The sequence below is a fragment of the Hylobates moloch genome, unplaced genomic scaffold (genome assembly GCF_009828535.3).
Source record: "Hylobates moloch isolate HMO894 unplaced genomic scaffold, HMol_V3 SCAFFOLD_6, whole genome shotgun sequence".
Taxonomy (NCBI): Eukaryota; Metazoa; Chordata; class Mammalia; order Primates; family Hylobatidae; genus Hylobates; species Hylobates moloch.
In genome coordinates, this window is record NW_026652281.1 from 67946953 (window position 1) to 67967316 (window position 20364).

The 20364-nt window shown below is 45.7% G+C and overlaps 1 protein-coding gene across 1 annotated transcript in view; it reads right to left on the reverse strand.

Annotated features, from left to right (window-relative positions):
• Nucleotides 1-5567: 5567 nt before the first annotated feature.
• THBS4 (thrombospondin 4) overlaps nt 5568-20364 on the reverse strand; it is a 47829-nt gene continuing 33032 nt past the window's right edge. Inside the window, exons 11-22 of the mRNA XM_032156957.2 lie at nt 18401-18505; nt 18061-18168; nt 17631-17790; nt 16445-16563; nt 15511-15563; nt 11809-12002; nt 10605-10783; nt 9870-9918; nt 9581-9777; nt 8757-8929; nt 6323-6462; nt 5568-5790 (exon numbers count right to left, since the gene is read on the reverse strand). Of these exons, the coding sequence (XP_032012848.1) occupies nt 5729-5790; nt 6323-6462; nt 8757-8929; nt 9581-9777; nt 9870-9918; nt 10605-10783; nt 11809-12002; nt 15511-15563; nt 16445-16563; nt 17631-17790; nt 18061-18168; nt 18401-18505 (1539 nt within the window). The 3' untranslated portion in view covers nt 5568-5728. The remainder of the gene's footprint in view (nt 5791-6322; nt 6463-8756; nt 8930-9580; nt 9778-9869; nt 9919-10604; nt 10784-11808; nt 12003-15510; nt 15564-16444; nt 16564-17630; nt 17791-18060; nt 18169-18400; nt 18506-20364) is intronic.

Here is a 20364-nt window from a genome sequence, read left to right on the forward strand (position 1 = left end):
TATACAAATCTACTTATTACTTTATAGCAAAATTTATAATCACTTGTAAGCTTTTGATTACTGTCTAGTGCCATTTGTAAACTTAATTAAATTTCTTTAAATGCTCTAAATTCCATTTATAAATTTAATATATTTATAACATAATATACTATGCTAATTTGTAATACATTATAAACAATAAATTTAAATTGCATTTATAAAGTTAATGTTTTATTTTTATGTCACTTGTCTGACAAAACCTGCCTACGCACTTAAATAACCCTTGTAAATTAAAAAAATTTATATAGTAGATTATAAATTATCTGAACCACCTCAATATCATTTACATATTCAACCAAATTCTCCATACCTTCTGATTTTAAATCACAAGTCTGAAATCAAATACTCAACTACAGACAATCCCCAACTTATAATGGTTTGACTTAAGATTTTTTTGACTTTATGATGGGCTTATCAAGATATTAAATGCCATCCTGGCTAACACGGTGAAACCCCATCTCTACTAAAAAAATACAAAAAATTAGCCAGGCGTGCTGGCGGGCACCTGTAGTCCCAGCTACTCGGGAGGCTGAGGCAGGGGAATGGCATGAAGGCGGGAGGCGGAGCTTGCAGTGAGCCAAGATTGCACCACTGCACTCCAGCCTGGGCAACAGAGCGAGACTCCGTCTCAAAAAAAAAAAAGATATTAAATGCATTTTCACTTATGATATTTCTGACTTGCTGTGGGTTTATCCCAGGATGTAACTACATGGTAAGTTAGGGAGCATCTGTATGCATTTTAAACTAGAATCCCACGTTGAATTTATTGCATTCTTTATGCCAAATTCTCTTAGAGATTTCAAGTACTTTGACACATACACAAACACAATTCCCAAGCACCACACAAAAATATTAGGATGATGGGTCCAATTGACTTTGGCATCTCTGTACTTAGTTCTACAATTGTAGAATTATTTCTCAGGAATAAAAGACCCTTCTCCACTAAGGAAACTCTACTGCCTTAGGAAATTTGGGGTGCATGTCAATTGTCTGAGGTTGTTTATTAACCAATGATTTAGGCGAGGTGGTAAAATGTGGAGCTTGTAGGAGGCTTTCCTTATGCCTGAAGGAAAGGTTGTCTTTTACAAAAAACACAATTTATGGTGACTTTGGTTTTAAAATTAATATTTGATTAAAGTTACAAATTACAAAACCTTCAGTTAAAAAATTCAACTTAAAAATCTTATTACTTTACTATATTCTATAAATATGCAAATCTACTTATTACTCTATAGCAAAATATATAATCACTTTTAGGCTTTTGATTAATGTTTAGTCCCATTTGCAAACTTAATTAAATTTCCTTAAACACTCTAAATCCCATTTATAAATATAATATATTAATTTATGACAATATACTATGCTAATTTGTAACATTAAAAACTATATTTAAATTTCATTTATGAATTGTCATTTGATGAAACCTACCTATGTGCTTATATAACTTGTATTTTTAAAAAATTTATATAATGGATGAGAAATTATCTTAATCACCTCAATATTTGCGTATTCTACCAAATTCTCCTACCTTCTGACTTAAAATCACAAGTCTAAAATCAAATACTCTCTTCAGAAGGCCAAGGCAGGAGGATCATTTGAGCCCAGGAGTTTGAGACCAGCCTGGGCAACACAGTAAGACCCCATCTTTACAAAAAAAATACAAAAAATTAGCTGGGTATGGTGGCACGAGCCTGTAGTCTTAGCTACTCGGAAGGCTGAGGTGGGAGGACTACTTGAGCCCAGGAGGTTGAGGCTGCAGTGAGCTGAGATTGCACCACTGCACTGCAGCCTGAGCGACAGTGAGATCCTGTCTCAATAATAATAATAATGATGATGATGATGATAAACCAAATAATTCAACTATAAACAATTCCCAACTAATGATGGTTTGACTTACGATTTTTATCAAAACATAACCCTATTTAAATTGAGGAGTATCTGGACTTAATGATGGATGACTTAAACTTTTGACTTGGGTTTATTGGAGTACTAAATGCACTTTGGACTTAAGATATGTTCAACTTACGGATTTATTAGGACATAGCCCCATTTTAAGGTGAAGATCATCAGTCTGCATTCTAAACTGGAATCACAAGTTCAATTATTGCATTCTCTAATTATGCCAAATTCTCTTAGATATTTCAAGTGCGTTGCCACATATTCAAACAAAAATATTAGGATGATGGGTCCAATTTACTTCATCATCTCTATACTTAATTCTATAGTACTAGAATTATTTCTCTGGAATAAAACACCCTCACTGTGGAAACTATACTGCCCCAGGAAATTTGGGGTGAGCGTCTCTGTCGCCTGAGATTGCCTATGACCAAATTGGGCGGGGCTGTAAGATGCAGAGCTGTGGACACTGCAGGGGGTTTCTTCATGCCGCTGAAAGGTTGAGCCACCCTTACAGTCCCGATGTTACTGGGGACCCCAGGTGTGTATCCCAAACAGGGGCGCCCCACTTCTCACCCCTAGATTTATGCTGTACATTATCTAGTTTTCCCACGGCCTCACTTCTGGACCAGATTCTTTTTTGCTGCTTGAATCTGTTCCCAGTTATCTTCTAGCCTAGGCCATAAAAAATGCCTACAGATATTTCAATAGCAGGTGGCTGGATTATATATCTTCCTCCTTCTCTTTAACTCTATAGCCTGTCTCGAAAATTAACCTAAGGATAATCACCGTAATACTTCTGGAGCCTAGGACTAATAACCTGGATGGGGAGAAGGAAGAGTTTTTTTTTCCTCCTTCTTGGGTGTAGGCAAAAAGGGCTGCACCTCCCTTTGTGCACCTGCTGCCATGCCCCCAGGCCTCCTCTGGCTGCCCCCAGTGCCCTCATCCTGCCCCCAGAGATCTCCCACACGTCCTGTGGGATTCTACTCAGCCGTGGTCTTTTCCCTACAGTGACAATGCCTCTTTTCTTTCCCAGCCATGCCTCCCATTCCCCCAGTACTTAAAAAAAAAAAAGAGAAAGCATCTTGCTATGTTGCCCATGCTGGACTTGAACTCCTGGGCTCAAGTGATCCTCCCCATTCAGCCTCCCAGGTAGCTAGGACCACAGGCGCGCACCACCGTGCCCAGCTCCTCAGTCTTCTCGATCTCCATGAAAAGTCAGGAGGTGAATGGGCATTGGAATGAATTCATACTAGTTGGTGAGAGATTGATGGCCACTCAATCCTAGAGGTGTAAGATTCAAATGAAGCTGTTACTAACCTAATGGAACTGTAACAGGAATTTGAGTCATTGTGCTAAAGTTGAGCATAACAAATATCCAAGAAGCCCAGGGAGTTACCTGGGGGAGAGCATACCATACCTGCTAGCTCATCCCCTGAGTCTGCAACTGGCTAGCTTCTGTCAAGTGCTTCCTAATTTTCACTTTTTTTTTTTTTTTTTTTTTTTTTTGAGACATGTCTTGCTCTGTCGCCCAGGCTGGAGTGCAGTGGCACGATCCCAGCTCACTGCAACCTCCGCCTCCTGGGTTCAAGAGATTCTTGTGTTTCAGCCCCCTGAGGAGCTGGGAGTATAGGCAGGAGCCACTGCACCTGGCCTAATTTTTGTATCTTTAGTAGAGATGGGGTTTTACCATGTTGGCCAGACTGGTCCCAAACTCCTGACCTCAAGCGATCCTCCTGCCTAGGTCTCCCAAAATGCTAGGATTACAGGTGTAAGCCACAGCACCCCACCCATTTTCACTTTTCTTACTTCATTTCTTATGCAAGAAATTTTCTGAAAGCCTCAAGTTTTCTACATCAGCTTCAAAAATACAAAGAGGGCCAACTAGGAATAGGACAAGGTAGAATAATCACTTGTGTGCTGATAAATATTTAACAACCAGTTCTCTGGAGCCCTGATTTGTAGTGTTTGCCAGTTTCTGTGTAAATACTCCCACCATGGCCAATTTCAAACTACCAACAGTTTAACTGGCTCACAATATTCCTAAACTTGAATAGTTGGCTCTTATGAGCTGGTAGGAGCTGGCTTCAGCACACTGCTGGTTCTACATGCGTCTTTGTTTCTTGTTTTGCATAAATAACAAATTTTGTCTTCCCAAAAATGTAATAAGCTCCCTAAGGGATGGAATTATGTTCTAGATCTCCTGTGGGCCCATGGTTTCTAAAGCAGTTATAGACACAAAAGATTTAACCAAGAGAGTCTGTTTCCTGTGGACATACTGCGTTCTTGGGCTTGCACAGCCGACAGCAGGGAGGCTGCCCCAGGGGTGGGCATGGCGTGGGTTGCTGCCTCCTTCCACCAGCCTCACTCTCATTGCCCAGGCTGGAGTACAGTGGTGCAATCTCGGCTCACTGCAGCCTCTGCCTCCCGGGCTCAAGCGATTCTCCCATCTCAGCCTCCCAAATAGCTGGGACTACAGGCAAGTGGCACCACACCTGGCTAATTTTTGTATTTTTAGTAGAGATGGGTTTCGCCATGTTGGCCAGGCTGGTCTTGAACTCCTGGCCTCAAGTGATCTGCCTGCCTTGGCCTCCCAAAGTGCTTGGGACCACAGGCAAGCAGCACCACACCCGGCCCCACTAGAGTTTTTGATGTAGGAGATCGGATGTCCTGGATTACAAGGCAACACACATCTCCAGGCTGTACTTGAGGAGGACATCCAGAAATCCTCCAGATCTTATGCATGCACCATTGTATTTTCTCACTGTTAAGTCATGATAAAACTGTGGTGTTTTTTCTTCATACATGATTTAATATATCTCTAGGAATTCTGGAATAAGAAAATATATAACCACACAGCAATATTCTTTGAAACAAAATTTCTAGAGAATTTATAAAACTTTGCTTGGATCTCTGACTTACAACTGAAATACAAGAAAGGCTAGTGTACAAATTAGGCAAGTTTCTGCCCTGTACATCCAGCTACTGGTACCACAGATAGAGGATATGTTGTGACTTTTTGAGTTGAGGACTTTTATGATCACATACACTCTACTATCCTTTCACTTAAGAGGCATTCATTCATTCATTCATTCATTCTTCGTTTATTAATTCAGTAAACATTTAGTGGCTATCTGCTACATTCCAGATACTGTGGGAATATTGATTGCAGTGACATGATCCTTTATTGTCAATATGCTTACATTCCACTAGAGGGAGCCAAATATATAAATAAGCTTAAGAATTACGTTGAAGGGGCCAGAATAGAAGTCTGTGGAAGGTGTGGGATGGGAGGACAGCATCAGAAAGAATTGGGCAAATCTGTCCCAGGACTTGGTCAGAAAAACGCCTCCCTAAGGAAGGTGCCACCCCGAACACGTGTTTCTGAGACCCCTTACCCAAAATTAGGAGGCTACCGAGGTGAGCATGGAACGGTTAGGCGTTTTGTATGGAGCGAATTGGGGGGACCCCAGATGAAACCTCTGGCCTGGGCCCTGTGATTCACGCATAGGCTCATCTTATCGGCCACCGGGTTTGAGAAGAAACCACCACCCTGCAAGTTAACGGGGATCCCTCCGAGAACGGGCACCTCAAAGCCTGAGCCACGTGAGAGCAATGTCTGAGCAACACGGTTTTTAAAAATGATCTCTTCTCCTTTATTGCCACATTCACATAAAACGTTTTGATATATTTGGGTTGGTAACAGCCACAGTGTATATAAAGAAAATTAAAGGAAGTTAAAAAATATATGGTTTTAGTGTTCCGAAAAGCAGTTATGGATTGCTTCCTTGGTTTAATTATCGAAGCGGTCGAAATTCTGGGTTTGAAACTCTTGGAAGTCCTCAGGGATGGTGTCTGCAATAGGAATGCGCACAGGGAGGTTAGCGAGGCTCCTTCCACCCCGGACCCCGGCCCCCGCCCGCGGCGCAGGCGTCCTGTAGGGGGCGCTGTTAGCCTGCCCAGGAGGCCCCGCAGGCCCTCGCCGCCATTTTCTCCTGCAGGCTGCTTTGTAAACCGTTGGCTTAAAGCCCAGGAGTGCTCCTTTCCGGCCCTACAGAAAACCAGCAGGCAGAATGGATTTCGTATCTGTGATTATGTTTTAACCACATGAAAATAAACGCTTCCTGTAAATTAAATCTGACTGGATTTCTCCCTGAACCCCAAACCCTAAACCATGCAGTTAAATTCTATGGGTCTTAATTTCCACATGGATAAAATAGGATAAATGCGATCTGCTTTTTACTTCTGGTACACGGGGACTATCAGGTTTTAATGACTATGTGGTATGGGCGTTGGGCTTTTGCGGGGAAGTGCGGTATAAAAATAAGGTGGCAGGGTTTGACTAATCCTAGTAACAATATTGAACAGTAACGAGAATGCACGTTACCATTGCAGCGATACTTGAGGTTGGACCAGATGATGTTTTCTTGAGAGAAGCAGAAAACGCCAAGTCGGCCTCCACGCATTGTGGTGTCTATGGTGACTCCAGAGTCAGCCACCAACTCAGAGCCTTCATAAAATCGTACCCTGCAGACAACACAGCCGGAGGGGCCTCCATGAAATCCAACCCGGGTAAAGTGCCCACTGTGAGGCCCAGGGGCCCCACTTCTTACACGTACTTGCGTCTTTACTCTGTTTTAGGCTCCATTTTTCGCTCACCTGGATTGTACTGTAGCTGTTCCCACTTACTAGACTGGAAGTCCCTGAGGGCAGGGACTGTGTGTGTCCGTGTGTGTGTGTGTGTGTGTGTGTGTGTGTGTTGGGGGGTGTTTCTTCCCAACTTCTGCCTCTCACAAGGCCTAACATGATGTTGGTCACACTATCAAACTTGAGTTAAAAATCAAACCAAACCAAACCTGATGTCTTGAGTGAGAAAGTTTTGTGTTTTCATTGTCATGTAAGTTGCCTTGTCTAGATACCATGCTTAAAAACTTCTGCTTTTCCTTTGGTCTGATTTATATCTTTTGGTGGAATCTCAGAGCAATGATTCTCCACAGGAGACTGCACTCCCTAAGTAGAGTTGGAGGAATCTGTGGGGACACTTTGGGTTGTCACAGTGGCACTGAGTGATGGCAGCCAGGGATGCTGGATGGCGTGCAGTGCCCTGGAGAGAACAATCAAAACCTGTCCTGCATTCCATACACTTCTGGAGTGTTCCTCAGACACCAGGGTAGGTAAAGAGTAACTCTCAGGGCCTAGAACCTGACTCCCTTTCACTTGTAAACAGCAAGGATTTTTTGCATAAATTTTAATATAAACTATATTTTCCAGGGTAAATTGAGAAAAAATGTGTACCATTTGAGAAATTTACATGGCTGTCATCAACACCAGTGTAACATTTAAGTGACTGACACAACAGTCTGTTAGAATGTCACCTTCGTAGTGATTCTAGGCATGGGTGCAAGTGTCTGTTTCATTTTGTCTTCTGGTGTGGCTGTGCTGAAATATTTAAATTATTTTGTTATAAATTATTCTTCTTTCTCTATTATATTGTTAGGGCTCACATTGATTTTCTAGATTATATGTGTAGGTAGGTTGTAATTTCTATGATTCCATTTTGGGACGGTTCAAAATATTTATTATAAAAAAGGGGCATTGGGCTTAATAGGGCTGAGAACATGATCATCTTGCTGTGAGACAGAGTACATTTGACATAATGTCACAAAGAGAAACAAAATGTGAATTTGCCCTCATGATTTTCTTTTTTCCATGAGGCTGCTTTCCTTCCCTCCTCCCCGATGAGGAGAATGCACTCAGTACTCCTTCCTAAATATACTACATAGGCTAGGATGGGTGTTGATCTGCAAGTTCAAATGAAGACGACCACTATCTACATTTCAAAGATACAGCCCTAAGCCTCCTAATTTCCTGAGAATACTTAAAAAACAAACAAAAAGTCCTATAAAGAAACAAGACTACTTTGGCTTACATGACGATCAGTTCATGCCACGTGTAGTAGATGTCAGGCTTTGTGCTAGGCACTGGGGAGATCAAGATTAATAAGCTATGGCTGGGCACAGTGGCCCATGCCTGTAATCCCAGCATTTTGGGAGGCCGAGGCGGGCGGATCACAAGGTCAGGAGATGGAGACCAGGCTGGCCAACATAGTGAAACCCCGTCTCTACTAAAAATACAAAAATTAAAAATACAAAAATTAGCCTGGCGTGATGGCGCGTGCCTGCAATCCCAGCTACTCGGGAGGCTGAGGCAGAAGAATCACTTGAACCAGGAAGGCGGAGGTTGCAGTAAGCTGAGATCACGCCACAGTACTCCTGCCTGGCAACAGAGTGGGATTCCGTCTCAAAAAAAAAAAAAAAAAAAAGATACAAGCGCTGCTCTCATGCAGTTTGTGATCCAGTAGGGAAGACAGACTGTAAGGGGCATAGTGCAGTCAGGGTGAAATGTGCACTAGTAAGTGATTACACAGGGCCCAGAGGTGCCACAGGGGAGGGTGTGGAGAAGAGACCCCGCCACACCTCTTACCTCGTACCGATTGGCATGTCCACCCTCAGGCTTCTCTGCAGAGCATGGCAGAAGGGCACAGCCATCCAAATGCACCAACCCCACAATGCTGGGTCGTCCCCTCAGCTCTGCTCCTTCTATCCCCATGTTGGTCCTACTGTCCTGTCTGGGTGGTCTGACCCTGAGTACATTCTCCCCCACCTCTTTTCTAGGTTCCCCATCCTGCGGTCACAAAAGTCCTCGCATGTCCTTGGGGACTATCTCAGGTCAGAATTGCTCAGGGAAGTGAAGGCTCTGGGCTGCAGAACAGAGAATGCTTTGCTTCTAGAGCAAGGTAAGGAGATGGGGCCTCTACCTACCTGATGTAGCCCACCTGGGGCCTGTGCTGTAGGAACCAGCGGTAGGACACCTTGTCCTTCCAGCCCACATTCCTGGAGTCCTTCCACAGCAGCCTGACCTGGTCACTGGTGTCCCCTGTGTGCCACAGGGAGTTCCGGAGATGCTCCCCTGGACCTGTCTTAGACTTCACAGCCTGGATGATGACACAAGCAAGGTTTTAGGACAGGACACAGGCACCACCCTTCCTGCTTCCTGGATCTGAAGTGATGATCTAGGTTACAATCATGGTTATAATCTGACTGCCTTAGATTCAGAACAAAGCATAAACACTTAAATGCCATATATGGAGGTGACCCCAACCTTTTACTACTAAGCCTTGCCCAGCATTCCATTACACATTCCATGTTGTTCGTGCTGCACATCCACTGCTCCCTACATTGCCCAATGAGGGCTCTCATCAAATGTCTGGCTACTTAAGTCAGCCTTGTGTCCTAGCTGGAGTGACAGAAGTAGCCCATCAGCCCTCCTGTACAAAGTTGGACCTATCCATGAAATTTATTAGCCAGTTTCCAACACAGTGTGCCTGAAGATGCACTTTAAACCTTCCTTCTCTCTGACCTCATGTAGGCTGGGATTCCCCCATTAGAGGTTAGAATGTAGCTGGTACACAGGAATGAAGGCAAGGCCCTGCGTCAGCTGTAGTCTTCCCTGACTCTAACGTTAGCATAAATGCATCAATTTTTTTAGATTAACTAAGTACCATATGGGAAAACACAACATCTGAAAAAAGATGAGGGGTCCAGAAGAAAAGAAAGGGAGATGAATGACTTCAAACCACCAATACCTTAAGCTGAATGCCAGGTTCTGCAACTGCTCGGAATGGGGTGGCTTGCCAATATGTCTGCTCCGTCTGCTTCCACATGACCACGTAGAAGCTGGAGCTATCTTGGTAGCCAAAGATAAAGCCTGCATAGTCATCATCTGTCTGGGTATTTACATGGAAGGTCCCTTCGAAGTCAACGCCGTTAAAAGCCGTGTACCCTGTAAGGACCAGATAAGATTAGAACAATAGACAAACCACACTAGTAGCTGGAAGAATTCTATGCGAGTGGCAACTGAGGCCCTGCACGTACCCACTGCCAGGCCAGGATCACTGTTCATGGTCTGCACAATCTCCATGCCCTGCAGAGAGAATTGAGGGAGTTCAGAACAGTCTTGAAGGGGCCAAGTGACCTTAAGGAAGCTCAAAACCTCAGGCACCATGAGTGAGTGGCCAGTGATGTCTGGCCTCCATATAAAGATTTCATTATCTGAATAGTTGCTCTATTGTGTTATGTGCTCAAAGAAAGCATGTGCTTGTAAAGGTTAAAAAAAGCTCAAAGCTGAATAGAAATAAGTTTGCTGAGACTGTCACTTAAGTTGATTGAATAGGCCCTTAACTGGGGAGCATACAACATATACTTCTAATCAATGTGACTTTCTCTGTGACTCTGGAAAATCTACCAAGCCTCTCTGTGCCTGCATTTCTTAGTTACACAATGAGGAGGATATGCAGAAAGCAGTCTTGCAGAGATCAGAAGCGTGGGTTCTAGGGTCAGACTGCCTGGGTCCCAATTCCAGTCATCTCAGCTACTTACCACAGTGCTACCATCATTAAAGCTGCTACAATCATGAAAGCTGTAGCAGACAATTTCATCCTCTGTAAAATGGGCATAATTGAAGTAGTCTGTCATAAGGCTGTTGAGGAATAAGAGTGATGTGAAGAATGCCTGGCTCATTGTCTGTACCCTCTAAACATGACCTACCACTATCAGAAGGGCCTCTGTTGAGAGGCAAGGCTGAGCCACTGCCACCCATGTGACACTCACCTGGTTCAGGACCACCCAGTTGGGATCGATCTGGGCATCCCCTTCAGGATCCAGGACCACAGTCTGGTAAGCCCTGAAGTCGGTCAGGGTGACCTCTGCGTTCTCTGGGCAGACATCGATCCGATCGATGACCTGGTCCTGGTCAAAGTCAGACTCACAGATGTCTCCCACTCCGTCGCCTGAGTGGGGTGGAGAAAGGACAGGAGCTCAATAGTGCTCATACCCACCGCCACTCCTTGGCAGGGAAAGGGGCTGCATGAGGAACAGAAGGGCTCAAGCTCCCACAACCAGGGCCATGATTTCCCATCAGTATTGGGAGAGGAGCCCTGGGGACATGTTTGAGCTGGTGCCAGGCCCCATTCTGGAGTCCTCGTACTGGGTGACCAGGCCAGTCCTCCCAGAGCTTTTTGAAAGATCAATTTGAACAGTTGCCCTCCACTCTGTCCCCAGGAAGTTCTTATTACCTACAGTTGGGTTCACCAACTGGTGGATCTTAAGCTTGACCTCACATAAGCAAATGTCTACAGTACTTTCTGGACTGTAATGTGTAGAAAACAGGGAAATTATTGTTACCAGAATATCTCTAAGACTAACATCTGGTGGCTCCTAGACTGAATGTGGCCCCCACGTGTGTGTTGTTCAGCTAATGTGCTGGCATTTTTGCATGTGCACTGCTGTGGATGGGCATGCCCTCTCCAGGTCACTGCAGTCCCCAACACTCAACACTCCCTGCTGTCTCATGTCTGGCTTGGTGCAGACATTTTCTTATCTGCCTGGCCCCTGCAGGCATCTGTGTTTGTGGACCCAGCATATACCACTTCTACTGTGCCGTTCTCTCTATTCTGCTCCTTTTCTGGCACTCCTAGGGGAAGGTGGCAGGTGACAGGTAAGATGGTGGAGCAGCTCTCCAAGCCCTTTGGGGACTGAGCCACAGTGTGTGGCTGCTTCCCTGACCTGTGTGATGGCATCCTAGGGTTGTTCAGGAAGATGCAAAGCAGCTCAGTCCTGAATGAGTTGGAGACTGGTGTCTACCAGATATCTGCTGTCCACACAAGCTGCAGCTATGCAGAGAAGCTGGGTGTGGAGAAGCAGCTGATGGGAGCTGGGGATGTTCTGAGTTGGTGCCTGGAGAGAGGCGTGCCCCCATGTGCCTGGCTGAAGGGAGCCCAAGGGTGCTGTGCAGCTCTGGGCTGAGCCTGCTTACTGTTGCTATCCTCCTGGGCTGGGTTGGGGACCAGCCGGCAGTTGTCTGGTCCAGGGGGCACCAGGTCCGGGATACCATCATTGTCATCATCATCATCACACTCGTCACCAATTCCATCCTTATCGGTGTCCAGCTGGGCACTGTTAATGACGGTGGGGCAGTTGTCTGTGCTGTCCTGGTGCCCATCTCCATCACTGCAGGAGAAAGGACAGGTGATGTGGCTCACAGTTCAGCAGGGAACAGGAAGGATCCATTCTTAGGAAGGAGAGTCTGTGCTTGAGGTTTTTTTTTTAAACCAGGGTTGGCTTTTAAAATCAAACCCACTGGGGTCATTCCCTTAGATAAGGCTGCCCTATGGGCCTCAGAGACAATTTTCCCATCCCCAACCTCTTGAAACAAGTGAGTCATTTCCTCCTAAAGAAGATAAGGGTCTATTTCTATGATTTGTGACCAGATGCTCCTATCAGTCCCTGGGAACTGCTAGATGATACTCAACTCAGAGGATGTGTGAGGGGAACAGAGTGACAGGCAGAGAACCAGACAGCCTCAGTGTAAATCCTGGCTCAGCCACTGGCCAGTGTGTGACCTCAGGCATGACACCTGACCTCTCTATGGCTCAGTGTCTTCATCTGTAAAATGAGAATAGTACCTACCTCATAGGGTTGTTATGAAGATTAAATGATGAAAATCAGAATTTTGCATATTAAATTTCAATATATGAAAAAGTACTGACTCTTAGGAAGCCCTACAGTGTTTTCTGTTATATTACTCTTCACAATCCCTGGCTAATGGATCCAATGAGGATTCAGACCTGAACGCCATAGGGAGAAGGGCAAAGTGAACAGGGCCACGCCTTCTCGAGGGGAGTATGTAGGCCGGGCTCAGTGCTGGTCTAAAGGACTTCTCAGAACTCTCCTTCTCTGTCCACCTGACTTTCTGGGCTGAGGGGCCACCTGAAGATGAGTCTGCCTCCAAGAGGTGTCCTGGAGTCTGAGACCTCTCATGGTTACTCTGAAAAAGAATGAGTACTCCTTTAGACCTGGTCCACCCGCGGCCTGTCCTGGGCCAGGAGCTGCCCCTGCACCCTTTTGGAGAGGGAAGCCAGGGACCAGACCATGCTCTAGAGCCACAGCTTCCAGAAGGTACAGGGGGACAGAAAGGGTCCAGCAAAAGTGAAGTCAGCCTGGACAAGCAGATGATGTGGCTCAAACAGCAGAATCCCTGTGCATGCAGCAGGTCTGCTTTATAAAACACAAGACTGAGCTATTTCCATTAGCAGCCCTTCTATATAGCCCTGAACATTTTTATGCAAAAACAAGCAGTTCCTGCCCTCTTCTCCAACGTTCAACTTTGTGGGAATTAAAGCATAGCAGAATGAGTCATTTGTTTTGGGCAAATATCTAGAGGCTGGTGGGACAGGATATTTTAGAAATTAATGCAGACAGTAGTTAGAGTGCAAGATGACCTGCACCAGGGAACATTCTTGATGCACATCATTTACGGCAGTTGTCAGGACACAGTCCCACCTTCCCCTCGGAAGAGGAGAGGGACATCTGACGTCAGGCTCTGTTGCCGATGTGCCTTTCCTTGTACTGTGATACCAATAATAACATGGCCTCTGTTTTGTGCATGTCACCCTTGGGCCAGCGCTGTGCCAGGAGCTTTACCTACATTATCTTGAATTTTCACCATAACCTGAGTGATGCATTTATTCATCTCCTCTTTGCAGATGAAGTTGAGATGCCAAGAGACTGGGAAATATGTTTAAGTTCACTTAGCTAGTACAGTCAGGCCTCTGTATCCGCGGTTCCGTATCCGCAGATTCAACCAACTGAGGATTGAAAAGATTTGAAAAAGAACAATAAAAAATAACAAAAAATAATACAAATAAGAAACCAATGCAGCATAATAACTATTTACCTAGTATTTACATTGTATTAGGTATTAAGTAATCTAGAGAGGATTTTTAAAGCATATAGGAGGACAGGTATAGGTTATATGCAGATATCACATCATTTTATATAAGGGACTTGAGTATTTGAGGATTTTGGTATCCTGGGGGCAGAGGGGTATCCTGGGACCAATACCCTGGGATACTGAGGGATGACTATATGTACTTCGCAGCAAGGACACAGAGCATAATGAAAGAGATGCACACTTTGGGAGGCTGAGGCAGGTGGATCACTTGAGGCCAGGAGTTCGAGACCAGCCCGGCCAACATGGTGAAACTCTGTCTCTACTAAAAATACAAAAATTAGCCAGGGATGGTGGCACACACCTGTAATCCCAGCTACGCGGCAGTCTGAGGCATGAGAATTGCTTGAACCCAGGAGGTAGAGGTTGCAGTGAGCAGAGATCACGCCAGCCTGGGTGACAGAGCAAGACTCCATCTCAAAAAAAAAAAAAAAAAAAAAAAAGCTGTGGCTTCATAGGAGCTGTCCTTGAGTAAGGTTTGGGTCAGGAACTGGTTTCTGCAGGGCAACCTCTAATCCAGGTATCAGGAGAGAAATTACATCTTTTTTTGCTTTGTCTTTTAGAATCCTTTCCCTCTCATCCTTGTCCTGGCTGTCTTTGTAAGAATTCCCTAAGGAGACAAAAGGGTTTAGAACCTTGGGTTGCAGATGCCTCTAGGGCTGAGTGACACACGTCTGTTTTTGATGATGTTCTTCCAGAATCTGATCAGTTGATCCAGCCTTGAGTCTTAATGTAGGACTCCATCGTGTTGAGCTAGGAGGGTTCACAAAACTCACTTCCACAGAACAATTCCACTTAAATAAGGAAAACTGAATTAAAAAAAATTTCAAGGACCAGGAAATAATAGCAATCCCTCAGCAAACTGACAGCCTTCTATTTTGGGATGATGGTGAAGTTTTCCTGAGCTGAAAGAATATAAAAATGAAAGAGCTAATGTCTATTGAGTGCTATGTATATTACAGAAATCATAATGAGCACTTTCCGTGGATCAACTCAATCTTCACGATGGTCCTATGAGCTAGATCTACTGTCATCCTCATTTTACAGATGAGAAAATTGAGGCACAGAAGTATTAGGTAATTTGCCTGAGGTTAGCTGGCATGTAAGAGAAGAAGCTGAAATTTATATCTAGCTGTCTTATTCCAGAGCCCATCTGTGAAGCATGATGCTATATTACCTCTCCTGAAATAGATCTCGCTTGCTGGAGTGCCTAGTAACCTATTCTGACACCGTTATCCCCTATACAGAACTTTCAGGGAGAATTTTCATGGTAATTCTGACCAGAGGCAGGGCTCTATTATCCCACCAGCAGCTCAGTCCACCCAGAAAGATCCCAAGGAATGGAGCAGCAGGAAGTTCTGAAATTTAAAACCCTCTCCAGGCCGGGCGCGGTGGCTCATGCCTGTAATCCCAGCACTTTGGGAGGCCGAGGTGGGCAGATCACGAGGTCAGGAGATGGAGACCATCCTGGCTAATATGGTGAAACCCTGTCTCTACTAAAAATACAAAAAAAATTAGCCAGGCATGGTAGCGGGCGCCTGTGGTCCCAGCTACTTTGGAGGCTGAGGCAGGAGAACGGTGTAAACCTGGGAGGCGGAGCTTGCAGTGAGCCGAGATCGCACGACTGTACTTCAGCCAGGGCAAGAGCGAGACTCCACCTCCAAAAAAAAAAAAAACCCTCTCCGGATGTTTGCATCTGGCTCTCTGCAGTTGGGAGACATGCCATACCTGTCCTGATTGGTGTCACAGGAGTCCCCAACCAGATCATTATCCACATCAGACTGCAAAGAGAACAGCACACGTTATTTATTCCTGGGCCTGCACATACCGAATGTTCCAGAGAAGGCAGACCTCACCCATCATCATCATTGGATTTGGGGAATTATTTCTCTGGAACTGGGGTGGTGCAAAACTGCAAAAGGACAACACCATATTGGTGTAGGCACAATGCTGAATTTTCAAAAAAGCCTTCTAAAATATCAAGCTACATGGATGGGCTGCCCACACACCAGATGAGCTGATTGGAAAGGGGCGCTGGGGTAGCATGGTGGCAGGTGGAGGCCTGGAACTCTGGCACGGGTCAGAGGCAGCCAGCCACAGGCATGGGGAGAAGGCAAGTTGATTTTGCTTTGCTTCTGCAATTTGAAATTCAGCCAAAATCGTGAGTGAGTCACAGAGGGCAACCATGACTCCCCTCTCTCAGGGCTTTAAAAATAAATGACACATCATACCCAATTATCCAGACAGGGAGGAGGAGTGAGAAGGGAGATGCAACACATCCCTGGCTGAACTTAATCTGAAATGTCCATACATAGGCTGTGTAGGGGTTTAGGGACTAAAGGGACACAAGGCTCCCAATGGTTAATTTCCATGTTCCGTTTTCCTTTCTGCAGGAAAAGTACTTGTATTGAGCATCATGAAGCTCGTGTTACTAACCTCACAGGCAATCGACAGCCTAGGAGATAGTCCCTAGGGCTTCAGATCTTGTGTGGTGTTGATCCCACCATCTTCAGGCTCACAGTGTGTCATTTTTCCACCTCTGCTTTGTTAGGTAAGTGGCAACAGCTAAGAGGCGCTGCTGTTTTTCTAGACACCTGTCTTAAATGAGTCTTTGCATAGAGGAATTCATCCTGGAGTTTGAATTCCCCAGTATCCTACTAACCTGGTTAGGGTTGCTGACATCAGGACAACTGTCACAGGCATCCCCAACACCATCACCATCCTTGTCCCGTTGGTCACGATTGGGAAATTTTGGGCAGTTGTCCAGAATGTTTTTTATTCCTGTAAGAAAGAAATGCTACCTTGAGTCAGGGGAATGTCACTGACTTCTAGGTGCTGGAGAGATCAGGCGCATGGTGAGTCGCTTCTGCCTGGGCCAGTGTCACACAGGGACTACCGTTTTCTGCAGTTATTCAGAGGTAGCTTCAAAGGATGGATTCTGGGAGACTTAAAAATGAACAGCCTCAGAAGTATTTATGACTGAATTCTAATTTGTCCAAGATGTCAAGGGCTATGATAGCAACCACAAGGAGGGGATCATGATGGCTGTATGGACTGACCTTGGAGAGGGAGGATCTCGTGGGTATCTGAGCTATGACTGAGACCCTAGGGCTCTAGGCAGTGTTGTGCTGGAGCTGGGTCCATTGTGTCCCTCTCTTTTCAGTTTTGTGTTTGATTATGTCACATTGGTAGCTTGAAATCAGCAATGAGGACAGTATGGAGTTACATCATGGAAACTGGAAAATGCTACCAACCAGGTCTTTCTGTGGTTTGCTTACCAGCATATACCACTGGAAATGGGTCATCAGTTAGGCTTGCAGAAGGTGAGGTCATGTTTTACGGGGGTGTGCATGTTCTGGAGTGGGGTGTGTGTATGTGTGTGTTCGGGCAGGTGATATTTCAAAAAGGTTTTTCCTTCAAGTGCCCACAATGGGATGTGTAGCCTGTGATGTGTAGTCTGTGACCCTGCTCAATGCCTTCTCATTCAGCTCTCCACTTCTGGGTCTCTCACGTGTAGAAAAGATAGTGGAGAGTGAGGAAAGGTAGAAATGGGAAGGGAGATGCCCCAAAAAGACACACCCTGACAAGACACTGCTTGAAGGGGTCCTATAAAGTTTCTGGCAATGATACAGAGTCCTGGAAACATTCAGAGCCATTAGGTAGTGGAGTGGGCTGTGGGGTCTCCTTCCATAGACACAAGTCCACCTTGGGTCCTCCAGATGCAGGCCACAGTGAGCCACCCACAGCTGGAAGGCCCTGAATCAGTCATTCTATTCCTACTCTCTCAGAGAACAATGGAACAAGGTCAATTGAATCCCAAATAAAAGACAAAAGCAAGACAAATCTACCATCTCCATCCATGTCATCATCACAGGCATCTCCTCTTCCATCCCCATCCGTGTCTTTCTGGTCGTTATTTAAGACACTCAGGCAGTTATCACAGGCATCCCCAAAGATATCTTTATCACTGTTCCTTTGGTCCACATTGTGAATCAGGACACAGTTATCCTAAAAGATGGAAGGATAGAACATCACTCATACTTTTACTAAATCTACTTCCCCCATTGTTATGAAGCGTCAGAACTCTGGTGGCCCAAGTTTGTCAGTTTTATATTTCAAACATTTGTGAATCTTATAGGGTAAAAAGCTGCAGTGCTGCGGAATGCAGGCATGGAAACTAACATTTGGGATGATTCATATACATAGTTGACATCACAGGCTTTCTCCCATCATCCCTGGTATGTGGCAATTCACAGGCCTTCCCAGCGAAGCAGGTACCTGCTCATTCAGGATCCCGTCTCCGTCAGCATCCTCGTCACAAGCGTCGCCAATGCCATCACTGTCTGCATCTTCTTGGCCAGAATTTGGCACATACTTGCAGTTGTCCTTAGGGGGAAAACGCAGTTCCGAGTGACATCCTACATTTGTGTTAAGCCAGTAACTGTTTCTGACCTCAAGACACTGTGGCTTTATTGTTGGTGGCTGTTTCACTTCATCTGAGATGCAGCTACTTTACAAGTACAATTTTAAATTAGATCCACAGATCCTCTCCCCATAGAAGATGTGACTTTGGAAAGCCACAGTGCATGTGTGCCTACTGCCACCCCACACCCCTTACCTTTTTACAGTTCCTGGCAGAACATGGCAGTTCTTCGTCGGGGTAACTGTCGATGTCCACATCCTTTCCGCAGACATAGCCATCGCCAGCCCAGCCGACTCCACACTGTAAAGGGAAAGCCCATCAGAGGCCTGGGAAGCTGAGCCTGGCAGGGAGCTGGTGGCTGACAAGGGCCTCTCTGCTCCTTTGCTCATTCCCAGGGGGAGGGCCCAGAGTCACTCAGCCTTGTTCGGTGGGGCTTAGAAACTATTTAATTGCACTTGAATAGTGTAATGGTTCACTATTCAAAAGATGTAAAGGGAGACTTAGAGAGAAAACTCTCCCTCCCACTTCCAGGAACAGGCAGAGCAGCAGAGGGGAGATGGGAGGAGGGGACCCAGAAGGTCACAGGGAACTGGAAATGCAGAGGGAGAGAAAGCTGACCTGGGACGGGAGGTAAAGGAGGGAGGAGGGAGAGAGTCTGAGGAGCAGAGTCTGGGCCAAGGGAAATCAGACTTATGTGAGCACAGGTTAAATTTCCTGGCCTCACCACCCAAAATAAGGAGCTTTCAGACCAGTGACTTCCTCAGCCGCAGCCTGCCTATTCTCAATCATCTGTGCTCTCCCTCTGCAACCAGGATTTAGGAGGCAGGACTCCAGAGAAACCCTCCCGGGCTCCTGGTTCCTGCTCACTTGCCCCAACAGGGCCTTTGGAAGGCCTGGAAGGCTGATCTACGAGGTTAGTCCTTGACTCACTTTAATGAGGAAAATATGTCCTCTAGGAACAAATACATTTTTAATGAGCCATTTTCTGGCAGATTCAATTATTTTAGTAGTCACACCAAGTTTATTAATCCTTTACCATCTGTCGTTGTGCCTTATTACAAATTCAAAAACATATTAAGAGCCCCATCACCCACCATCCCAGGGGAGTTGTCAATTTGTTCACAGAAAATGGGGATTTCAACAGAGATATACACTTGCTTCTCAATGACTGCTTTTTGGTAATAAACAAGCCCAACCATGAGGAATTCAGGAACTTGCTGGGGTTATTCCCCCTCTGATACAGCACATTCTTCCATCTGACCTTGTTACTGAATATCTGTATTGCCAGGGAGGGCTGACTTTATTATATTTATTTATTTAACTCATTTTTGACTCTTATTTTTCCTATTTGAAAAGTGGTAGGCTCATTGTGGAAAATTATGTATGCATAAAGATAAAGAAGCATAACTTTGAGATAAAGATGGAAAAGGGATCCGAGAATCCATCTTGCTACTCAGGGGCGATCACTGTGAACCAGTGACTCCAGAGTCTGACGGGCCACCTGCCAAGAGCCTGGCACCCCAGGAAGTGCAGAGGAGGGCGGCAGCTGAAGTCTGCTGATTTTTTCAGTACCTAGGATCCCCAGGACTTTGGATCCTTGGATTTGGGAATGGATGGCAGGAGCATGCCCTCTCCTTCACATAGGGCCCACTACAAGCTCAGCATGAGACCCGTGTCAGGCCCTGCTGTGACTGCTCTACTCTCTTCCCAGCCTCTCCTCCCCAGACCAGCTCCATGGCTGGAGAATGCACAGGAGGCATGACCATTCACGGAGCTGTCCCTGATTGGAGTGGAGGTAGACATAGAGCAGGGCACTGTCTGGCCCCTGCCAGTCACCTATGGAAGACGGGAGGTTTCTCCCGGAGGGACTATGACAGTCCCCACCTCTACATGATGGCCCACCCCCCACAGGAGCGTCGAAGCAGACAGACTCTGGAAGTTGTAAGAATGAGGACAGTTAGAGATGACAGCAGGTATGTTGTCATTATACAGGCAGGTAGATGGGGCAGAAGAAGGAAAGGGGAGAAGAATGTTCCTTCACCTCCCTGCTGCTGGCTTCTGGGCCTTTCCATAGAAGGTGCTTGGGAGCTGGGGCTTCACCGGAGGCTCTGGCATCCAGGTGCCCAAGTGGACAGTGTTACCCGACAGCCAAGAGGGAG